Source organism: Rissa tridactyla, chromosome 7, assembly GCF_028500815.1.
Source record: "Rissa tridactyla isolate bRisTri1 chromosome 7, bRisTri1.patW.cur.20221130, whole genome shotgun sequence".
NCBI classification, from domain to species: Eukaryota; Metazoa; Chordata; class Aves; order Charadriiformes; family Laridae; genus Rissa; species Rissa tridactyla.
Genome location: NC_071472.1, coordinates 11,885,269 through 11,910,037, shown reverse-complemented (window position 1 = coordinate 11,910,037; position 24,769 = coordinate 11,885,269). Strand labels below are relative to the sequence as shown.

At 45.2% G+C, this 24,769-nt stretch overlaps 1 protein-coding gene across 2 annotated transcripts in view; it reads left to right on the top strand.

Moving 5' to 3' along the window:
- The window catches only part of KALRN (kalirin RhoGEF kinase), a 525,892-nt gene that overhangs the window by 146,177 nt on the left and 354,946 nt on the right, over positions 1-24,769 (top strand). For both annotated transcript variants that reach the window (XM_054209626.1, XM_054209624.1), the window contains exon 2: positions 17,502-17,576. In XM_054209626.1, coding sequence (XP_054065601.1) covers positions 17,502-17,576 — 75 coding nt within the window. The remainder of the gene's footprint in view (positions 1-17,501; positions 17,577-24,769) is intronic.

The following is a 24,769-nucleotide window of genomic DNA, read 5'->3' as shown; positions in this document are numbered from 1 at the left end:
AGAGCTCTCTTAAACGAGCCACGAAAAGGAGTCAGGACTTGCACTGATGCCTGGGCATCTCCACCGTCTCTTATTTTTGTGGGAGGATAGGTAAATGAAAGGTTAGAAACATCCCATATTTATGAGGCAATAACTGTTCCCTGGGCTAAATTAATCTATAGACAACTTTTGAGTAAGATACACACGCCAAGGCTTTGAGCCAAGGGATTGTCCGTGATGGCTTTATTGCCAGATTAATGTGGTATACCTGCATGTTACTCTCAGCAGACAGATGGTCTCCTTTTTCTCATACTAAAATAATTTAATAAGGGAAAGATAAAAAAATGAAATGGGCTTTCAATATCGAGTTAATCTGTAGCTATCAGTAGTACTGCACACTAGCCATAGCTGTACACTTGTTTCCTGGCATCCCTGAAGGCTCTCTGCAACTTTGTTGATATGCCTTAAGACTGCTTTACATACTTTAGCCATATTTTACAGTTAACTCAGCTCCGAATTTTCTGGATTTCTCTTGGTTGTCTGGAATAATTACAACTTCCCACAAAATGCTATTTCTGCTTTTAGATATCTGAATTTACACAACCTAAACTCCAATTTAGTGTTATTTTTCTTGGGAATCCAGCAGTAAGCATTCAGTTCTGAGTCAGTAGCTGTGCAAACTCCTGTGCTGTAAACAGCGAGGCATATCCATTTCTTCTTATATGGAACTAGAATAATTCACAGAGAAGCCGTGAAGAAAATCATACGGAAGTGTGGAACTGAAGGATGATTTCAGCGGGATAAATCTGCAGTTCTCTGAAAACTGCGTATAGCTGCTCTTCTTGGCATCGGCATGACTAAGGACAGGGTTTAATGCAAAGGCTAAAGCCGGTGGTATTGTGAGGGCTCCCTTTTCCCTCCAACCTAAATCATTTCATTGCCTACCATCAGGCAGCTGCACTGGCTAGATTTTATAACACAGGCTTTCCCATACTGAGCCCAATGTGGAGGAAAGTTAGGGGTTGTTCAAGGCTTATCGCATTGCTACAAGACCAGGGTTTGGAACAACACCCTTCCTGCAGCAGGACATGAGGATCAGCTTTTACAGAGCAGAAATTTGTTCTTCAGGGCAACGTTGCCCAACCATCAGACCACAGCTCTTTCAGCCCCTGCATCAGGATCTGCTGCTGACGTCCATCTTTGTCCTGCGGGCTCCCTCTCTGCAAAGCACATGGTGTACATGGTATACATGGAGTACATGGACAAGGGTGTACATGGACCCCTTCCGCCGACAGCAAACAGCCCCTGGCTCACCAGGACCCCACTCAGCTTGAAGCATCTTGAGAGAAGCCGAGCTCTAAGCCTGCAAGCAGAAATGCTGTATTACCGGTTGGGAACTATTTGCATTCTCAGATGAGGATGACTCAAATAGCACGAGCTGTGACTACGTGATGGGAAAATATCATCTGGAGGACGGAGTGAGCCACAAGTACACCCATTCCTTCTCACTTTGCTGGTTACAGCATCCCCCTGACAGTTTATGAAGACAAGTCAGCAGTGTCTCGTTTGCAGGAGCAACAAACTTGTCTTGCGTGACTATAGGTTTCTAAAATCTCCAGGCAGGTTTCATCATCACAGGCAAGACCTTGGCTGGGGCTGGAGTGGGAAGGGATTGGCAATTGCCTGGCACTAAGTAGTTCTGTGATTGAAGGGGCCCTGGAAGGAGCTCCTTGGGAGTGAGCACGTCCTAAGCAGTGCAATTAGCATTTGCTGCTGCACTTTCCTTTGCTTTACACTTGAATATATAAAGAGAACCAGAGAACAGAAATACATCTCTCAGCACCATAACTGCCGTAATTGGCCTGATGTGACATTCATCACAGCGCTCCTTAATGATGAAAGCCAGGCACGGTGCTTTCCAAATCAACAATTTTACACATAGCTGAAAATGATAACATTTGGATTTAATTAAACACCTTTGCCTCTCCTTGTTGGAGGGGGATGGAGAAGGAGAGAGAGCCACAGTAACGGTCAGGAATGGTCTGGAAGGACTGCCCCTGAAAAGCAAGCACCTCTGGTTGGTGAAACCAGTGTGGAAAGGCTGGGTGTGTAAAACTGGATAGTATTTTGGAAAATTCCTCCAAACTCGTTAACTCAGTACATCTGTAAACGCTGGCCATGTTCCCAGCCTTTATTTTCAGCCCACTTTTCCTGTAAGCTCTTCTGCATTATCTCTTTGGTTGCCATCAGACACTGACATTAACTCCCAGTGGTGCAAGGCTGGAGGAGGCAAAGCCCAGAACTAGATGGGATAATCAGCATTAGTGCAGCTGTGCCATGGGTCATGGAGGAACATTTCTTGACAACTGGTTAATGGGTTTCCTTGGTTTACCCTCAATAAATCCATGTTTCACATACAGCTGTTAGCTAAGACTTCTGCAAATCTTTGCAAGGCTCAAGGCAACCATCATTCTGGGTTCTACAGAGTAGCACTGGGATATGTTTGACCGGTGGCATCCAAAACCAGTTGGCACAGGATCCCAGAAGGAAAAAGGAGGGATGAAATGGAGAAAAGCAAAGGCATGACTGAAAAGTGGAGGCTTTGCTGTAGGGAACTCGTAGGGATCATGACAAAGAGTTGGAGTATCTGTCTGTTGGTGTGGTAGGAAGCTAATCCACATCAAACCAGGTTTCATGGGTTCCTCTGTCCCTAGAACAGTTTGTTTCTTTCATGTGCATGATAGTGGGGCTCAGATACCTGATTACGACCTGTAGGAGTTGCCATGAGAGAAACCTGCTAAACCCTGCAACGCTGAGGTTTTACAGGCAGACAGCTGGGAAACGGTGAAGTTACATGTACACACGTGTGTCTGTGTAAGAAAGTTGGTGATGTCTGTAATGCAGTAATTTACAGCTGTCAAATAGTTAATACAGACACAGCTTGCAGACTCATAAATTTTAGTTTAACGTGCAGTTCTGCTCTGACAAGTGTCTATATAAAAATAGCACCTTCCTACTGAAATGATCTGCTATCTATGTGTAATCACATGCAAATCTGATTAATTTGCCGACTAAATTAAGGGGAACAGTTTTGAAAAATGGATGCCTAAAGTTAGGTACATACTATTTAGGTACCTAAATATGCAGTAAGATTTTAAGTGGTACTTAAGTCTTGTCACTTTAAGCTGCCCTTGGAGTAGCTTTTAAAATCAGATTACCTTTCTGGAGCCCTGAAGCGCAGAATTAGATAAGTGGGTTTGAAAATATTGTCTTCATTTTTATTCCTTATTGTCTCTGTTGAAGCTGGAAATATGCAGCCGCTCCGGGAGTGGGCGAGCAGAATTCTTTTTCGTTCCTTTTGCAATCGTACAAGCCAAAAAGATGACAACTTAACTTCTAGATCCCAGCATGAGTTTGTAGACCTGGTAGTTGGAAAAACAAACTAAACATCTTTTTTACTTGTAAACTGACTGCGTTTGATCTGGAAATCATTGAGATGCAATAAACATGAACTCCATGATCCTATTTTTATGGAGTCAGTTTTCCGAGTAGAACCACACTTAACAAAACAATCATTATAATTGAATAGCAGCGCTTGTGAAAAGGGCTGGATTGAAAACACTGATGACAGAAGCCTTCTGTTTATCCCTGGAACAGCAGTGACAGTGGTAGCGTAAGCTACAACACACTATTCCTCAAACAATTGACACCCAAGGCACTAAATGGTGTTACAGCTTCAAGTGCACTATTTCGCCGGGGACCTGTTTCCTAGCAGTGGTGGGTGCTCCCGAGTGAGGGGTAGCGTGAGTAGTTGAAGAGCCACGTTGCTGAGCAGGTAGCGCTGACTGAGGGCTCTTCACATGACTGGCACTTTTGTAGCTACACTATTGCTAAACAATTTTTGGAAGCAAAGGGGTGAGGAGGTAGCTGGGTTGCTGTTGCTTATTTGGTCTCCACACACAAGCTCTCTTGTTATTTTGTCAATTGTAAAGCTTGGATTTTTTTCCCCCCTACCTTTTTATGCTGACGTCTGTCCATTGGACATCAAAGTGCAACCTTTCAAAGCCAGCAAGTCATAGGACTTACCCAACACTTAAGTGATGATCTATACAAATGCGGGCAGGCTCGCTCCTGGAGGAGGCATTCTTCTGTCGTGATGCCTTAAAACAGCTCTTTGTATTTGGGCAATAACAAAGATTCATTTGAAAGTATTAGCTGTCATCAGGGCTTGACCTCTTCAGAAAGTATTCTTTAGTGAGGGTTTTAAAGTGGATTTGGAAAAATAATTATTCTTTTCCTCGGGTAGAATCTGGGCAATTTATGTGCTCAGCTGACTTGCCATTTTGGCTTCAATGGGTATTTATTCCCATAACGTAGGATTTCTGTGCACGGTCGTCTTGCAGCAGCTGAGGATGATGGTAATGGGCAGATTAGATACGTGCAGACAGAGATACTGCTCAGAGTGACACATCCTTAATTGTCAGTAGTCTTATAGCAGGCAGTGTGCTTAGTACTGTAACTCTTCAGTGCAGGGGAAGAAGAGACTATTTATCTCTTTGTCTTTCTCTGTGTGTGTGAGTTCACAAAACATTTCCAAAGAAGCATTTCATGGCTGTGAAGAGGTTGTTTGTCTGTATCATTTAAGCCAGTATACAACTCGGAAAATTGGATTTGGTACCTCTCCTGCATGGTAACTTTCTTTCCATAATATTTCAATATGCATTTTTTTATTCACAAGCATGTCATGGTTGTTTTATCTTGCAGCTTTCATCAGTAGTCACTGTCATGTATCTCAGCTTTCTGCAGTTAATGTACACCTCACTATAAATGGATATTGCAATATTTGATAGGGCTTCTCAGGGAAGTGGTAGAGAGTGTCGATGCATTTCCACAGGCTGCATTTTCATCAGACCACAAAATTTAAGTAGGCATTACCAAGAGGATATTTTTCTGTCCCTCTCAGTCCCATGTAGTATCCCTGAACCCTGCTGGTGGGCACTGGGCTAAATCCTGCGGTGGGATACACTGGATGAGGTATAAAACAGAGATCTGTGGACGCATGACCATTTCCATGATATGTTCTTCAGGAACAAGATCCTAGCTACTTTTCCAGTGCAGGTTTATAAATTTCAGGTTTAGGAAAAGTTATTATAAATGTCCTGCCTCAAATCCCTGGCCATAACACCTGCACTCTGCCATCAGTCAGCTGCCATCAGTCAGCTGCCATGAAACATGGGAAATGCCATTACGTGTTTGGTTGTCTCCAACCATATCTGACTTTGGCCGTTTTAGGCACTTCTGGGTAGAAACTGCTCTCCACGATGTGTTTGTGCAGCCCTGTACCAGTGCTGCTGACTGGACCCCATAACAAAGCTGCGGGCAGGGCAGGATGCAGACGTAAGATGGATGGTGAGGAGCATCAGCACAACTACTATTTCCCGTGACTGACACACGCATGTTGCACCAGCTGGTGGTGGCAGAGGGGTGGAAACAGATCTTCTTAATGTGCACCTGCTAATATAAATTAATTATTATAGTAATGAAGCCAAAGCGTGATGAATCTGTTATCTCCAGCCCGCCTTTCATTCTGCCTTTGCTCTGGAAGCAGGCAGAAAAATATCAGTGCATTTCTTTCTTTTCTTTGTGCAGTTAATTTGCCATTTTTGTTTTGTCATTGCTCCTAATGTTTCATTGGCTTCTGACTGTGATTTGTCATTTATTCAAAGCTGTATTAGCGCCTAAGAGTTATTGAACAACTAACATAATGGACAAGTCATTCCAGCAGCAGAGCTGGAGTTTGGAGGAAAAGGTCATGGAAACCCCAGGCTATGTCGTAGGCTGGAAATGTGGACGTGGCCTGTCCTTTTATCAGCAAAGCTACAACGAAAATATGAGAAGGTGCATGTGGTTGCATGTTTGTGTTGCAGAGTAGGGATGCCTCGCATGAGATGTGTACGCAGGATGGATTCCTGGCTGGGGAAAAACATAAAAATGAGTTATTAAAACTGCTGCAGCTGGGGGAGTGAAATCTCACCTGCAGTAGGAGATGTGGGGGAAAGGAGAAGCTTTGTTTTTCCCTCATCTCTAATTTACTGAAGGTAATAAACGTCCTTTTGTTGACTTAGCTGGGTTTAGATTGGGGTCTACTCAGCAGTATTGTACTCAAATGCGGCTCGGCAGCCGCCTGTAGCAAGATCCTGGTAAGACACCGCAGGCTGCAGTAGGTCATCTGTGATCAATGTATAATTTCACTATCTCTAGGAGACCTTTCTAATGAACTTTGTGGACTATTACGGACACTTTGTGTGTGACAGTTTCCTCCTTCCTGGAATTGCTGTTTTTGCAGAGCATGCTGCTCAGTGAAACTGAAATCTGGGAAACCACCAACCAGCAAAATCCCTTCAGAAGAACGGAAGATGTGTGTGGGAAAAGGATTTTACAGTGCAATCTGCGAAATTAAAAAATCATTGCCGATTTATTGCATTTCTGTCACCTCTGTTGAAATTAAAAAATAAGGAGACAAGGTCAGGTCTGTGGCTTTTGCATTTGCAACCTGGCAGTGGGCTGGAAAGAGGGGCCCCAAACCATTTCGCTGTGTTTTAGGGATGAGTTGGATGGTCATTTGACTCCAGCTGTCGGGGATCTATAGAGCAGCAGCTTGCACCCTCTGGAGATCAGTCAGATCTCATTAACCTGTAGCCAGTTATTTGTGCAGCTCTGAGCTCCCCCTTAGTGAAAAGAAGCCAATTTACTGAGTTTAGGTGATAATCTCGTTAGATATATTTTAGCCCCTTCCATAAAAAAAAGGTACGTTTGGGATGAAGAACATATTTCTGGTAACTCTGGCGCCTAGTCTCACAGTCTAATGGGATATGTAAGATGAGATTAAATGTGTATCCTCTGTCTTTGAAGGCTGCCCAGTGGCTTTGTGTAACTTTACCTTCTGTTGAGTATCATTTCAGCAAATTTAAGGACTGCTTGTCCAGGAAGAGATCCAGACAGCTAGTGAGGTTTTAATCCCAGTCATCTCTTTATATGTGTCCTTGGCTGGAACAAACTAAAGGAAAACTGCATTTTCAACCCTTTGGTGATCCTCTTCTATTCAACATTACAATAACATTGCAGGTTTTTACCACAAAAATGTCAAGCTTCTTACAACCGTAAGTCTTAGGGCTATAAACATTTATACTAGCATGCTAAAGAGATTTGGGCATAAGGGGCCGTACTGGCATTAGGGAGAGGCTGAAAATATGAGAAAGCTAACATTAGATTAAACAGAGGCAGGCAGTAATTTAATTGGCATTTATACATTGAGAGAAGGAAAAAAATAGTAAGTTTAAAAAAAAATGCAGCTAGGAAGCTTTTAGAAATCAGAGAGGTAATTTGCTTTCCAAAATGATTCACAGCATCTCGTGTTAGCTAATTAACAAAACAGCAGGTTTGTGAATGTAACAGCAGCGGGGTTAGGACTCGGTGGGCTCGGTTCTTGTCCATGTGTTCGTTAGGGTCTGTTCAGCCCCCTCGGTGCTTTCGCGCTGCTCTTTGGCATCTGGGGCAGCCCGGCCTCTTTCAGGGGGCAGAGTTACAAGTGGCTGCACTCCACGATAGGAGCCAGATGAGGGTGAAAGGGGCAGGTGGAGAGGCAGGAGATTACGCATTGACTGGCATGACTCAGCCATCCATAAAATGATTTTCATTAATGTTTAATGTGTGTCAAAAATGTCAGCATCCGTAAGAGAGGCAGATAAATTATTTAGCCTTCCCCCTCCCGCTGATGTATGTAAAATGTTTGCCCTGGTTTTGTTTAGATTTAGGATGTTGTCAGGGAAGTTAAACCGATTGCTGTTACACCCAGAGAGTTTCCTTGCGAGACCCTTGGAGGAGCTGCTGCCGCCGCCGCTTTGCAGTTCGGTGCTTCGTTAGAGAGGTGTGGGCAATCTGAAGTCAGCTGCAAGTGGGTTACGCACAGTCCCTGTCGGTGGGCTGGGGTCATTTTTGGGTTGGTTTGCAGAGGCGTAGATCCTGGGAAACTGACATAAAGACAGAAGAGCGGGGTGTGAAGGGAGGTCCTGCTCTCCAGGTAAGGGCTGTGGGGAGCTGCTGTCGGAGCAGCCCAGCATCACAGCGTAGCCCCTGAGCCTTCCCTGTGCCCCCACGGGGACGTGCTGCATCTGACATTAGCTGGCGTGCCGCCTTCTGCTGTTCTTGCTGTCCTGGTTTTGCTGGTTTTGCCCGGGGGTGCATCACCCAGAGACCTGCCGCCGCCTGGTCTGGCTGAACTGTGTCCTACTCAGGTGTGTCCTGCTCAGCCTCTGCGCTCCCGGCAGGGCTTGGGCTGCTCTCCCACGTACCCCTCTGCAGGGGTGGTTTCTACTTGCCTGCCCTGTTTCAAGAGCTTAGGGCATGGATCTTGCTTTATCCCTAACCAGGGAGTTCATGCACGGGAAGGGAAAACTCCGCTTTGTGTTGCAAGTTTGGGTTTTCATTTTGTTATTTTTTTAAAAAAATCAGCCTCACGGGATGACACAGTAGCTGCAAGCTGCAATCAAAAACCCTAGCAGAAAGAAAGAGGGACTGAAGGGGATGAGCAAAGGAAGAAATATATCTGATCTGTTGGGATGTGAGGCGAGGTGAGACAGAGGGAAATGTAAGCCTAATTAATAGTGAGGTGCTAGTTTGTGAATGTTGGATGAACCACAATCAAGAATGACTAATTTAAAACCTACGGTGACACTTGCACTAGGCACAGCCATCCTTCCCGGGCAGGGATCTTTCTGAAGGCAATGGGAACTTTGTCAGCCTGTGCGCCCGTTCAGACAGGGCACATTGAACCCTGTCAGAAAAATTAAGAAGAGAAAATGCATTAAAAGAGAAAATGTACAGATTGTTTTTAAACACAGGGGCAAACGCGATTGCTTTGTTTGCTTGGGATTTTTCTTTCTTTTTTAGGGAAGTCACAGGCCTTGGGACGAGGATCTCAATTGGCCTCTAATTAAAGTTGCTTTCTTACTGTCTGGCATGAAATCCCCCTGAGAGGCAGATGTTTGCAAAGCACACTTGAGGCACTGGCATATGGTTCCTTTGTAAGGCTGGCGTTTCAGCAAAGTGCCTCCTGAATGTTGTACATAATTAGATATTTTATTTTATTTTTTTGTCCTGGAGAAGTTACTGGCGGTGGGGGACCTCCAGGATCCGAGAGGGCGGCTTTCTGAGAGATGGATGGGAAGCCCTAAGCACATCACTGATATGTGACAGGTGCTGGCAGATGCCCTGCTGCGGCTTTTTGGAAAAAGCCTGTCGAATAAACCAATGCCAGTTAAAGGAAATTATTCTAACCTACAGAATTTAATAGAGGAGGAGACCCTGGGTACCCAACCTCTACAACTTCACAGAGAACTTGCATCCTTCCTACAGGAATCCATCAGCAGGTCTAAATTTTTTACAGGTTTATATAATTCAGAGGAATGTTTCCATAAGGAATCCAATTGGAATTGAGAGGGGAACAAAATGAAAAGAAAATATTCATGCACACTAGGCTTGGGTAGAAACCGTGGCCATGCTTAAAATGTGACGTCAGATTACAAATGGCCCATAGCTCTTTATTAACACCATAAAAGACATCTGGGTGGTCACTGGTGTGTAGTGCAATCTACAGCAAGACACTTAATGACTAAAAGCTCAAGGTGCTGAATACACTCATTTCCCTCTGGGACAGCACATCCATCCCTTGCACACTGAGAAATAAAACACAGGATTTTGTGTCAGATGACCTGATTTTTCCAACTTTCTTAATGACTCCCTTTCCTGCCCCAAAAGTCCTTTCTGTAGACACCAGAGCAAGTCTTTCCTACTGTCGATGCTTCATTTTTGCCTGTCTATAAAAGTACACTGCAGCAGTTCCCTGCCTCAGAAAGGTTTTTTGAGACAAAATTAATTCATGTTTGTAAGGTGCTTTTGAGGTCTGTGGACCTGACTGTGCTTTAGTAATGTGGGCAGTCATTATTTCCCTTCTGTAGAAAGGAAAACCAAGATCTAGCATAGTTGAAACAGCTTGTTCAGGATCACAAAGCAATTTAGGAGCAGAACCACAAATAGAGCTGAGTCTTTTGACTAGCAGTCAGATGTGCTATCCACGGGGCTACTTACAATGTCTAATTATTTTTCTAAGGGTAAGAACTGAAAGATCTCAGTCTGGTTCCAAAGTCCTGATGAAAATAAAAAGGAAACACGTAAACGACTGACTCACAGTCATTGCATTCTCTTAGCATCTCTATTAGTGTGTGTTTAAAATGAAATTAATAAAATCCCCCATGGATGGAGATGAAGCAGAGGCTTTGCCGCAGGTTGTGCTTTCATTCGGTATCCTTCTGATGCTTTGAATGGTTTTGTGCCACGTTTGAAAAGGCAAAGCCTGGCTGTTAGCTTAGGTGGGATGCACAGGGTGTGATGTTTTAGGCTTCAGATGCTGAACGCAGCTTATTAGAGGCCACATGTGCGCAGAGGCTAATGAATTTGCATGCTTGCTGCAAGCGGCTGTATCTTTCTTGAAGCCTGGCCTATTCTTTGGCATGCTTTCAAGCCGGGGCTACTGTTTAAATGTGTGGACATTCAAAGGCTGTGCTGGGAGGCTCGATGCTGCCAAGTACCTCGTGGAGGGAATAACAATCTCAGCAATTAGCAAGCTCCCCCAAACCCCAGCCCTGCCTCACTGGGTGTTAGAGGCAGGGGAGGGAAGGGGGCTGTGCTGGCACTGGCCGCCCCTTTGCCGGGATTCAAGCAGGGAGAAATCAGAGGGACCGACCTGTCAGTGTAGAGGGGGCAGAAAAGCAGCTGGACCTCTGACAAGCACTGGTAAAATTTGGAAGCAGAGGTACTCTGTAGTATTGCCACTCAATAGCTGTGACCAGAAGGATGTTCCAGCCAGCAGTAGTGGTGTATAATTAATAAAAGGAAGGACAGAATAAGGAAACAGAGAGAAAATAATATTAGTCTTGGAATGAGCCTAAGTATTACATATAAAAACAACATTCGTCATTTCATTTTAGAATAAATGCAGCAATGTAATGAGTATAACTTTTGTCTCAGCTGGGATAAAGTGCTTGGCATGTGCTGCGGTGGGATTAATCTCATATGCATCTATTTTGTGTCCATGGTTCTTGCAGCTTTTGAGGCTATGGCGTGGGTCTGTGAGTCAGTCTGCACACTAGGTCTGGTGGTATAAAAACATTTATTACATACAAGACTGTCAGGAGTACTAGATATCAGATTCACAGCAAATTTATGTTTGGATCCTCTATGAGGTACCTGTAACCCACTTTGCATACCTATATGTCTAAATCCTATGTTTATGTACACTTACACGTGCAGAAATAAGTGGACTTCAACCACAAGCTTATATGCTGTGTGGGTCTTCGGTTATATAGCAGGAAAGCCATCACGAGTCTACGAAGGTCCCGGGGATTATTTACATTTCCATTGCAGAGCTGAAAGCAAGCTCTAGCCCTGGCTCTGCATGAGGCGAGAAACACAGCCAATGCCAGCTGTGCTTCCACGGAAAATAGCAGCAATGTCTGACCAGCTTCTGCTGGTCTCCCCAGATGAGTGTTGGATGCTTTGGCCGTGCTTACTGCTTAAGGTATGTTGGACGCAGACAGTCTGTTTACTGCATCTGTTTGTTTAGGAAGGGCAGACGTGTCAGGAGCACCAGGTGAGAAGTTCTTGCTTGAGAAAGCGAACTGAGCATGGAGGGGGACAGCTGCCATCCTTGCCCCAGGACTATGGTGCTAGTCCAACCTGCCTTCCACCTTGTCCCTGCCACACTCTGACCTGCAGTCCTAGCACTATAAATGTGAGACCAGGTATTACTTTTTATTGGTTATTAAGGAGAATAATAACCTTTGTTAGGGAAGTAGATAGCTCTGGGTTAATCTTCAATAATTGTTGGTAATGATGTTTACAGATTAATTTTGTATTTTTTGTGGCTGGTGCTGCCTTTAGATTCAATTCAATTCAATTCAATCATTCCATCCTTCCTTCCTTCCTTCCTTCCTTCCTTCCTTCCTCTGTGAAGTCAAAAGCTGCTCTTCTGCTGCCTGCAGCGGGGAAGCGTGGCAGGAGAGCCTCACGGGCTCCCGGGGGGCTCAGGGCACTAAAATGTTCTTTCTTTGCATCAGGGATCAGGCTGTTGTCCACAGAGGAGTGATCGGCAGATGCAGAGTGTCCAGCCCTATTTATCTCTGCCAGATGGTGCTAAAATACTAGTCTGGAGCACATGTTGCTTCTATTCAACCAAATGCTTGTGCCATGCTGTGGCCTCTCTGCCTCTGAACCAATGAGCCTCGGCCAGCAAAATCCCAGCGGCAAAGGCCCCGGCAGCCCTCGGCTAAGCCGCTCTCCATGGCTTGTAGAAAATCAGAGAAATCAAACTAGGAAGGCTCACAGCCCTGCCGGGACAGACAATAGCATGCAGGGAAGGGAGGAAGGGGTTAAAAAGGATTTAGCACACACAGAAAGTAAATATTTGAGGCAAAAATACAGCAAGAAAGAATAATGGAGAGAGAAGGGCAGGAGGAGGAAGCAAGAAGTGTAAAGAGAAGAAAAAGGAGGATTATATTCTGCCAGAAAACAAAGGGATGGTTGTATGAGAAAAGCATTGGGGAAATGAGGGTTCAGCTCTGCACAAACTCTCTGTCTGACACTGGACAAGTCAATCTCTCTGTGTCTCAACTTGCAAAGGCTCCAATGGGAATAATAGTGTCTCCTTTGTTCTGCCTCTCTCTGCTCACATCAAACGTCCCTTCTGTTTGTATGTTGTAGAAAGCCAAGATGCTACCTTACTGCAAACACAAATAAAATCCACTGAGGCCCGGGGGGATGAGGCAGGGGGGGAAGAGATAGGAAGGCAAATAAATAGGTAGGAAGGCAAATAGGTGATGATAAATCTAGGAGATAAGTGCTCCAAAAACCAGGGGTGGGAGTGGGAGAAGAAACACAGGAGAGGGCTTTACTGAGGGAAGAAGAAAGAAACAATATGGACCAGATTAATTCTACTGTTGCCTCCTGGACTCCAGTAGAGTTCCTCGAGGGATGGGTTTAGCCCAAGGAGTTCGGTTTTGTTTGGTTAAAGAAACTTCATGCCAAAGTTTTTAAATAGTCAAATCTGTTCTGAGAACTATGAGAATGTGGGCTGCCTTTCCTCAAACATTGCATGGGACTTGGGATGAACAACTCCTGCTGAAGGCATCAGGAGCCAAGTGATTAAGCCCCATGCAGTGCTCTGACAGGAGGCTGCCTTCTTGCCTACGCATACTTTTTTTTCAGTATAGAAAGTATTTCCATATTTCCAGCAGCTGATTTTTATTTGAAGCCAAGAGCTGCATTTTTCAGATTAGAACTGAAGCTTTTCTAGGAAAAGCCACTCGGGAGTAGACCATCTAGCCCAAGACGGTGTCTCCAACAGAGGCCCTGCACTCTGCTTAGAGAAAGAAGTCTTAAAACCTGCAGGGCTCTCTCCAGGGATAATTTATATTTCACTCCAAGAGTTAGAGTTTGGCTTTCAGGCCAGAGTCTGTAGGCTTATATTGTTTCCAAAACTCTTGCTTATTTTATTAATCTTTACAGTTCCCTGGAGGCGTTTGTTGTTTGCAGATCTCTATCCCGTTTGGGAAGCCCCTTGAGCTGCTGACCTCCACGTCCTGCGGCAGCAAGTTCCCCCAGCCAACCGGGGCATTTGTGTGGGGAAAAAAGAATTTTCTTTTCTCAATTTCAGGTTTGCTGCATTTAATGTGGAAGCGTGCCTTAGGCTTCCCGTCTCACCCAGCTGGCTTCTCATTACAGCATCTCACCTAAAACTGTGAGCTGCTTCTGCTGCACAGGGAATCCCTGCTAGGAGACAGGCTGTGCATGTGCGATGCTGGTCTGTCCTGAAACGTGTCTCAGCCATGTCGAGGATCCACTTTTTAAATTTTTTAGTCCCTCCAACTTTACAACAATACATTATTCTGTCAGCTGCTCCTGCGGCATGCTGTGTTTTTTTCTCGTGTCACTGGAGTAATAAAAGTTTGGGGATAGTCATAGTGTCCGCGCACACCACGCTAAGCCAGGTGTGAGGGGCTGCAGGGTGACTGGGACATGGCACTGTGCTCCTGTGCCTCTTTTTTGGTAAAGGGGCTATTGCAGTGCTCAGGCTTCTTTGCAGACCATGGTGAGACTTGCAGGTAGAAGGGCGAGAGACTACCATCATTGTGTAGTCCCACACTTATGATGATGGTGAACCAGCAAACCAGTGGGCAGGATGGCTCAGTGCTCAGCCTGCCCTTCCTTCACCCCTCTGTCCTTCTCTGTCCTTCTGCCACAGGAGGTCTCAGGTCTTGCAAGGGCAGGAGAGAGGCGTGGGACAGGATACAAAGTGCAGCCTTTGGCATCGTCTAGTAATGAACTGGCTAGATGGTTGTATACCCGGGGCTCTGCAGCAAAAATTAGACGGTGCTCTGCAGACATGTCTTCAGATCCAGCACGCAAATAAACAAAACAAATGTATTAGAAACAGCTGGGGAATAGGATGAAAATAAGCATTATTAGGGGTATGCTTGTAATAACTTATGAACTGGGGAATGCATCATTGCTGCGCTGGGCCCTCCTGGAGACAGATTTGCTGTTGCTTTTGGAGCCCTTATTACAGCCATTGGTTTTCCCATTTATGCATCCCTTCCCCCAGCCCTTGCTGGAAAGCCTGTCAGCATGCTCTGAGATGTAGCTGCTAACACGAGGATTTTGTCAGGAGCTGGAGTGACCTCTGAAAGCAGTGGCCATGGCCTCATTTGTGGGTCACGAGCTACCACTTGGGTGACCACATACATCACCCAGAGCGAGGGCATTGCTTTAGGCAGTGATTTACCTTCAGGAGTTTCCTCCCTCATCCCAAGAGAAGTTTTGCAGCTCTTGGGAGTTTTTGTTGATTCCCTGGCTGTAGGATGTGCTCACAGTTTTCTAATTCATTCATCATTTTGGAGCGTGACTTATCTGTCCTGGGGGATAGTGAGAAAGGTGAAAACACCTGCTGGAAGCACCGTCCCCATTCGTGTCTTTTCTTGCCGCTCCTGTGCACAGTCAGGACATCGGGGCTGTTAACAGTAAGCTCCTTGCCTGCAGCCTGCCCTGCTGCAGTTCAGGAGGTGACCACCTTTAAAAGTCATACATTTTCCTCCTGGTCTCCATGCGTATTACTTCTGTGAGATGCAGTCCTTCCTTGTGGGAGGGTATTTTAAATTGTCCTTTAGCCCTCAGTATAGTAGGCTCTTGCTAAGAAGTACTTAACATGTGTTTTACATATATGAATACCGCACTCACTGACATTTTTTTGGTAATATTCACGATGTCTTAAGTTATATAATGTCTACTGCACAGCTAAATGCCTAAGAATTTGCTGTTTCCCTGACAAATTTAACAAATATTGGCCAAAACTCAACTTGCACTGACACTGCTGATCTCGCAGCTGGAGAAATTTGGCCCAGTACTCTGCTTCAGTGTCTTCGAGCCATTGTGATGTGTCTGCCACATTGGCTGTCCGTGTTTGCTTCACGGTTGGATGAGATGCTTATACACAAAGCCGTTTAAATTCCAAACGTTGCCTGTGGCTGAACGGTTCCTACCTTTGATGTGAGAGCTAACCACGGCCTGGGATCGGAGAGGTTATTCTCGTTAAGAGGATAAGTTAATAGCAAAGCCTCATATATTTAACACAGAGTGCACATAGTCCTGCTTACTTAAACACAGAAAGAGTTCAGCAACCATGACTAGTTTCCCTGGTCCCAAAAACACTTTACTGACACGATGCACTCTTTAGGGATCTCTCAGGACCGTGCTCCAATGCCTGTTCAAAATGCAGTTACACTGGTCTTGGCCTTGCGTTGAATTACCTCACTCCTTTGTGTGCTGATTCTCACGAGCGTAGGCTCAGCTGGTGAGCTGGCTCGTCTTCTTGAGCTGAGTGTCGCAGAGGTGACACCTGAGAGCATGTGGGGACATATAGACGTAGTTGTAGCTGTTGATCACCGGTGAGGGACGTATGTGCATGTACAAGATAGTCTTATTGTACCAGGTGACTGTGAGCGGCAAATGCTACCTCATTTGCCATTAACAGTAAGTCAACCATAATAATACCACTACTCGTAGGTATGCAGGTTCAGCTGCAGGTGGAAATGGCTGTTATGGTCTTCATCCTGTCTGTTCCATATGTCTGCGTGGATCGAACCACTGTACCTTTGAAGGCTGCATGATGCAAGAAGTAGATGACAATTTATAGAAGGGGCTTTCATCCCCATTCCCACTTTCAGATCCAGATGATCAGGTGTCATCTGCTGTGTTCAACAAGGAAGGTGTGATGGCTGGAGCAATGTTGCCCTGTTTCTAGGCAGTCATGAAAGCTGCTTAGTGAGAAGACTCTCTTGCCCTGGTGCCATATCAGAAAAAGGTGGTTGCTGCCTGCCTGTGAAAGGCAGAAAGTAAAAATAAGGGGGTTTCAAATGTGTTGTACTCTTTGATGAGCTGGAATAGGTTTAAGGCCATATTGAAGATCACTTGTGATGGGTGTTCACTACCCAGTGATGGATGAGTTATTTTTCAGAGCAACTGCAAAGATGTCCTTCAAACCCACCTTTTGTTTTGTAATAGCGCTGATGGAATAGCTGTGTCTGGCCTGCTGTGGGGTGATCCATTACTGCTGGTCTTTTGCAAAGCAGAAAGATGCTGCTGGTGGCTGAAACCATCAGCAATTCTTTCCTAAAGCTTCCAGGAGAGTAAAAATCTCTTTTGGATTTCTTTGGTCAACTTTCAGGAGACATGAAATAATTTGGCACAGCAGGGAAGGCAAATGGCCCGTGCAGGTATATTTAACATGTAATCAAACAGCATGAATATATGAGGATACGCTGTGGCTTCAAACCACTCTGTACCCAGGGAGAACTTTGGCTGGCTTCTAAGGAGCGTGTCTTCCTTCTGAGTACAGTCCCCACCTTGAGCCGTTCCTTCTCCCGCTGTGCTGTGTAGAGCAGAAAGGGGGAAAGAGGAAAAGCCTTTTTTAAGCCAGCCCCCGTGCAAATCTGTCTCAAAGGCTGGTGCTAAGTGGATGTGTGTGTGCTATAATGTTCCCTGCAATTTTGGCTGGGCAGTGCAGAGACAAGAGCTCCTGACCGGCTGTGCAAGCTGGGCATTTCCCAGGCTCGATAGTGTGGTCTGTGAAAAAGGCATAAATCTGTGGGCATAAATCTGGTTACTTGGTGGGAAATTTGTTAACCTTTCAGAACTTCTGAAGGATAAAGTGATGAGCTGATTCTCTGTATTTTCTTTTTACAGACATCTCTATTGATGCTAATGCTGTTTATGTATCAGCCATTAGGGTCTATTTCTTGAAGCTTTTATGTAATTTATAGACTTTTTCCAGTCTGATTTTGAGAAATATGGAAGCTGGGAGCAAGGACATTCTCTCTTCTAATGTGGCTTTCCTGTTTTCCTCTGTTTTGCAGGTTCTTTTCGAAATGATGGTTTAAAAGCTGCTGATGTCCTTCCTATACTGAAGGAGAAAGTGGCCTTCGTGTCAGGTGAGCACATCTTTTCTGGATCCCTCCAGCCCAGCATGAACACTGCCTGCCGCATCCTGGTCATTGTGGTGCTGCAGAGTCACAAGGGATTAGTTTCATGTTTGGTCTTGGTAGTATTTAAATTGGCTTTTCTGCTAAGAAAAGGGCTGTATGTGGAATGGGGCTATCCAGTAATACTCTGAGTGTTGGAAACTGGCCCATGTTATTTTCTTCATGTTCTGAGAAACAGGTAAATGGACAGCACAGGTGGGATGAAATGCAGCTTCTCAGCTCCAGCCCAGACCTGTGCTGTGCCAGCATTCAGCGGAACAGTTCAGGGATCCTGCTTTGGGTTCAAGGTCAGTGAATAGCATTAATTCCTGTTTGTAGGAAGCGCTCAGACCCATAAATCACTGGCGTTTCATTTGCAAAGCCAATCAACTTGCGGTTAAAAGTACCATTGATGCTTCATTTACATAATAACTCAGATGCTCAAAGATCTCCTGCCATCCTGTACAAAGATTTACAGCCTTCATTCAGGAGACAAATCTCGAGGACCTGGGGGTGGATGAGGACTAGACAATATGGAAAAGGCTCTGAGAATGGCTTGGATGATATTGTTTCTGGCGTGAATTACAACTTGTCAGGGGGAGGGGGAAGAGAAAGTCTGAAGCAATCACAATCTTGCGTGAAGTCACTCAAACTGGCAGCATAAAAGCGGGGTATTTCCCGTGACAGTGTTTCTGATGATTGCAAACCAGTCAGGCTGCTTTTGGTGATTTTCCCTGTTGCAATGAGAAAACCTGCATCAAAAATAGCCATCCCCTTTGTTTGCAGTCTTTGCTTTTTGTTTCCTTCATCTCCGCAGTAATGCTGACTGCAGAGGGGAGGAGAGTAGCAGCGAGGCTGTTGGGTGCCCGGACTCTTCCTCCCTGGCTTTGCCCCCGGGTGCTGGAGTGGGGCTCCTGAGGATGGGGCTCGTCACCCTGCCGAGCCACGGAGATGCCTGGGCAGGCAGGAAAAGCTTCTGCCTCGACAAATGGTTGGTGTCAGGTGTTTTCCCATGTAGCAACAGTTAAACGGTCCAGGGACCACGAGTCCAGGAGTCACTTGGACAAACGATTTGTGGCTCTATAAACCCTAAACTTTCTGACCGATGACGTCAAAATCCAGGAATTTGAGGGAAGTTTGTGGACACCAAAAGCCTCGTGTGAAAACCCAAGACTATCCCAACAGCACTCGCGTGGAGGACTACTTCACGTCGCACTGGTGTCTCATTATGACTGTCCTGAAATGTTTTACGTGCTTGTTGTCTTTCACTGCTCCGAAGAGGCCAGCGGAGTCATAAAAACACAGCGTACCTGCAGACTTGGTTGCGACACAAAGCTGAACTGGGTGCTCTGGGCAAGTGAAAGGGAGGAATTTATGCAGGGACTGTACTGGAATTTAGTTCTTGGCTGTTGCTTCACATTGAAATGACTGCAGGATCATTTGGTAATTCATGGAATATTTAATAATGACAACCTGTCTGGATCATTTATATAGCCCCTTCCACTGACGGTGCCTGCGTTTAGCTCTGAGCCAGAGGGTCTCACACCAAATCATCAGCTCGTTAGATGCTGTCACGGGCCAAGCTTTCCTTGTGGGGGGGCGTTAAACAAGCAGGGCCAACACGATCCCCATAGTGCGATGGGTTTCGTGCCATGATCCGCTGCAGGCAAGGGTCAGCTCGCTCCTCATAGACTAACCAGCCTCCAGACTTGTATCTGCTCAAAATGTGCCTGTTCCCAACACAGCTAGCTAGATAGCAGTCCTAGGATTTACACCTCCTCTCCATGATCTCCAAACACAATGACTATGGGCAACAATTGTCAGGGGCCTGTGCAGATAGAATGCTCTGAGCTGCTAGTGTCTTATAGCGATAGCCCCAGCTTCACCCTCCAGCCCAGAGTTTAAGTACTGCCCAGTCTTCCCCTGGGTTGTTGTAATAAAGCAGGTTAAAAGAAGAATTTGAGCACTTCAACTGATGGCTGGGTTCTTTTTAATTAAAATGGAATAACTTCCTAGAGTATGCTTTGAGCACGGAAGTGAAAATGTTTGCCAAAATAGAAAAATCAAATAGCTGGATTTTGCAAGATTGAAAAAAACCCCTTGTTCTGTAGTTAGTACAGACTGTGGAAGCACATTGCATTTGTAGTCAGGCTTCCTCGAGGAAAAGGAGAGTTTTATTGAGTCTTCAGAGTTTTATACTACGGTTAATTTTAATGATAACAGTACAGTAAAGTTGTCAAGGGGGTTCTCCTTACACCAGCAGAATTTATCGGCACACACAAAGAAACCTCAGCTGAACATCTCAGTTACATAGGTTATTTCTATTCTCATCTGCTGTGGCTCATCAGCTTGTTTCTCAGGCCGTGATTCCACAGGAAAGCTGCAGAGAACAAACAAGCTCCTTCAGGCAGGGTCTTCACCATGCTTTGTGTTTCAGCGTGGTGGATGCTCCACGCCTGGACCATGCAGAGCAGCAGGGCAGAACAGGCAGGGAAGTGACTCCGGCTGCCGCCTGCTCCAGAGCAGGCACAACAGGACCTGCCTGCACAGCCCTGGAATCTCAGAGGAGCACTCAAGCTTTCAGAAGTGCACTTAATTTCAGAGTTGAAATACAGCTCTAACTAGCTGGGCGCGGATTCATCCAGTCTAAATGCCGTCTGGGGCGCTGTGCCTGGCGCTTCGCCGCGGTTGGCTCAGGCGGCAGTGAGCAGCAGGCGCAGGGCTCTGCATCCGCATCCCTGTGCCGCGGGAGAATTGAGGGGCGGATAATACAGGGATTTTTTTCTTGGAACTAGTTCTTGATTTCTTCCAGTGATCTCATGTATGAGCTAGATTGAACCCGAGCAAAGTTCATGTGAGCGTGTGTCTAAACAGCACCTGAAAATCCCATTCCGGCACTCATAAGCAGGGAGATGGCCTGAGCAGTCAGGAGCACGGTGCATCCTGGACGTCGCCGTCTGATTGCTTCCATTGCTGACCTCGTGAAGCAGATTAAGCAGGAGGTTGGCAGGGGGGAGGCTTTGGCTGCCTGCTTGTTGCCTAAACCCTAATAAAATCTTGGCTTTGCCTGGGTGGTTCACTGTGTTGCTTCCAGCAATGGAATGGCTTTGGGAGCCATTAGGGAGCGAGTTACAGGCCAGAGATTGATTTTTGTGTTCTGAGAAGGAGATGAGCGCAGAGGAGAGGAAATAAAACAGGTTGTAGATTATTTTAGGTGTTTTTTTTCAGTGAGAGGTGGTGAAATATTTTGGAAGCTGGGCTTATAGTCTTTCCTAGGAAACACAGATGCTGTTTTAGAAGGGTAGTTTAACTTGGGATGTTGTTCAGCTGCTTGACTACGTTTATAGGAGATTTTCTATTGATCAGTGCAATACGGGAGGAAGCTATGAGGCTCTCAGGAGAGGGAGGGGAGCGTGTTACCGTGTTCCCTTCCCGCACATGGAGCTTTTCATATGCTTAGGCTATGAAAAGCTTGTTAGTTGACTAATGCTGCGGGTCTTGCTGAAAGCATTTGCCCTTTCCCCACGTCCCACCCAAAAGAGTTTCTCAGGATCCTTCCTGGCACTTCCCATTCTCCAGAGGGCTCAGAAGAGCGGCAACGCGTGGGCTCCCGCCTGTCACCCAGGTACTGTCTGCTCGTCTGCCAAGGCAGCAGTACAAAGGAGGAGGCTGGGCAGGTTTCTGAGAGGGTGGTTGAGCACGGAGGAATCAACAGCAAAAGGCAGAAGGGAGTAATAAGCCGGTGAGCTGCTGCAGCTGTGACAAGCCGAGCTCCCAACGCGTGTTCAGCAAAGCAGGAGGTTTTTCTGTGGACTATGGGCAATAAAAGGCACAAAGCAGGGAGAAGTGGATGAGGTAACAGTTCAGCCCTCTCCATCCTTCAAAAGCCCACTGTCCCCTACCCTACGTGTCTCAGGAACAGCCTCGGGAGCTGGGTCACAGCGATGCCTGTTCCTGGCTGAGAGCCTGAAGGAAAACCAGAGAGATTTCCTGAAAGGTCTTTCAGAGGAGGAATTTCAGTGTAAATAGATCAGATGAAAGGACAACTTTGCAATTAGGTTTCACTACATTTAGGCCAGCAGGATGAATCAAAGAGGAAGTCTCAGAGGGGAAGACGCTGACCTTCCTAAAAACTTGTTGGAAGAAACCACAGGTCACTTAGTGCCAGAGGCACACGGGACCACATGTGGAGGGCCATGTTTTTTCTCTTTCTGTGATGGATGCACTTCACTCTACAGAGAATGGGTTGAAATGAGACCCCAGGACCCTCTGGGCACTGGAAGAGTTCAGGTCAGGTTTCAGGGTGTCTCAAACACTTGTGAACACTGGAGTCTGTATTGGTTTGGGATTAGAACTACCCAAAATATTTAATTTTTGAGTGGTGAAAACGTTTTGTATTTGCACAAAAAGTTCCAATTTAAATTAAAAGTTTCAATTCTTCTCTTCTTCTGGAATGGCAATTTCAAATGAAACATCAACAATTCTTCTATACATTGTTACAGAAAAATGTCTTCCATTTTATAATTCCCTGATGTAGTTTGAAATCAATGGAAATTCCAAAAAGAGGAAATATGCTATTAGAAAAACATAGCATTGCTTGGCTATTGAATTTTCCTAGTGGTTTTGGGCCATCATGCTTTCATCTAGAATTTGCTGCTGCATCGATGCAGATTTTTCTTTGAAGAAGAAAACAAGGAAGTTTAGACTGTAAAGTTTCCAGGTCTTTTGATGAGGATTGAGCCTGCTGGGATTTTTTGTTTGTTTGTTTGTTTGTTTCCTTTTGTTTATCAACTGTTAGGTCATTTTTGAGGGTAGAGAAGAGCCTTTAGATATCCTCATCAGGACTCTAAGGTTAAAACAGAAATCAAAGCGTTTCCTGTGATTTCTGATTTCATTTACAGGTTTTAAATGTAGTGTGAAGAATCAGTTGTATTTCTTTATGTGTGAGAGTAGTGATGCAACCTGTGCTGTCTTGTAGAGAGGCAGAAAGGTTCAAGCGCCTTAGAAAACTGGGCAAAAAGTCAACCCAATCAAAACTTCTATCCCAAAAGACTCACAAGAACTCCTGGGATCACAAGTCATTGATTGGATATCATCCAAACACACCGGACTCTGACCACCTCCTGGTTGATGGGTCTCTGCATCCTGTCACATAGGTATAGCTTCTCAATTAATGATAGGGACTTTCAAAATAACAATGAGAGGAAGGAACTGAGCCTGTGAAGTAAGAAGGCCTGTATACATCCCATCCTGTTCCGGCTCACAGGGTTTTCATGTCCTTAAAGACACAGTGAGCTCCATATGTATCTCGGTAAAGGTCTTGTCTTCATTTATGCAGGTAGTTGAGAGTTGTCCTTATGTAGAAATCAAGGCCGTGAGCTTATAAATCAATATAAGGATCCAGGGAGGTGACTGGAGCACCTGAGATAATGAATATGATAACAACCAACTATTTTGGTCATTTTGCATTAAGGTGTGTTCTTTTGTCCTGCTGATGAGACTCGTCACCTCTAAAAACATCCTTATTTCTGTGAAAGTGTTTTGGTTCATAGGCTTATGTTTTTTTCCTAAGGAATCAATTTAACTGACAAGCAGCACTGAAACTCACAACTGGACATCCTCTCTGTATTAGCATGGCTTGGGGTTTTTAATATTTTTTGCTGGGAAAATACAGGCTATTTGAAATGGAAATACTTGGCTGGAATGTGCGATTTCAGAAAGATTTTCATTCGATGGTGTTTTCCAGCTCTAGGCTGAATTTCTTTTTAAAACCAGAGAGGAAAAAGACTTCCTGATAGCAATTATGTAAGTCCAATAGCTTGAACTCTCCCCTGAACTTTCATTAATTGGCAGGATCCTCTACTTGGCTGTAGCTGTCAGGGACTTACCTGCTGGGGATGTGGCAAACCTGAGCAGCCAGTTATATTAAAGCAGTTTATCACGTATTTCACTTTGCTGATGAACATTAGAAATTTTGCCATTGCTGTTTCTCTGGGCTCATCTCAAATCAAGACAAACAGTGTGTGATCAGGATGAATATGGCCTCTCTTTGTTTCTCCTTATTCTGTACAGCTTCCAACATTATGGCCACTGGTATGAGTTTGGAGCGCCTGCCGGTGCCACCATCAGCAGCGTGACTGGCATCGCTACATGCTGTTTTGTTCCCTTCCCTTCTCCAGAGGCAGGAGGGTGTGCAGTGGGGTATTTTGTTTTGGAAGATTTGGGGTTTGGTTTTTTTCAGTTTCTCTATTTTTTTTTTTTTAATATATACAGCTATTCCCATACACCTGTGATAGAGAAAGCAAGATTAAAAAAAAAATTACTTTGCAGCTGGAGCAAAAGGCAGCGAGGTTTGCACAGGTGTAAGTGATAGCATTGAAGAGGATGGTTCTGGTGCTCCCTTGATACTTCACAGCAAACCAGCTTATTCCAGAGGAAGAAATGGTCTCCTCTGAATCTCTGTGGAAGTTTAGCTTTCCACACAAAGCAGCTCTTCCTTTGTTTTAATGAGTCTCATTTGTCCTTAGTTTTGCTTTGCTGGGGAATAACTGTCTCTGTGGTAAATAAGACAATTTTCCCAGTGGCTTGTTGGCAAGTAAACATTCAAAATCAAAGAATTACCTCAAAATACTTGCATAAATCCATGAAGGTGTATTACAGTCCACAACAGACAGTCTATTCAAACCCATGCAGTGGCTCTGGGCAGTTGTAGAACAAATTCACCAGGTGTGAAACAGGATCCTCCAACCACTGCACTGAGCATCCCGTCTACACCCGCTGCTCTGATCTGCCAAGAGATCTTCTGGTGGGAACACACAGCCTTGGTTTTGGAGTCATTAACCCTAAATGTAATGTTGCAAATGTTGGCCATTAGGTTTTGATTCAGGCACTTGACTCTGGGACTTGGGATGCTGCAAATAGCAGCACGGTGGAGGATCAGGTGCTGGTGACTGCGTTGCAGCTGTGTTAATTTGCAGGTGGGCTTCTTGTGTGAGCTTAAATTTCCATCTCTATTGCACTAGAATCACCTGCTTTGGAACCAAATGAATTTGAGGGTGGTCATACAGATAATCCTATACCTGAACCTTACAACACATTAGTCCCTCTTGAGGCTGGAGGAGTTTTACTACAGAAATCTGTTCCCAGGAAATCTGGTAGCAAGC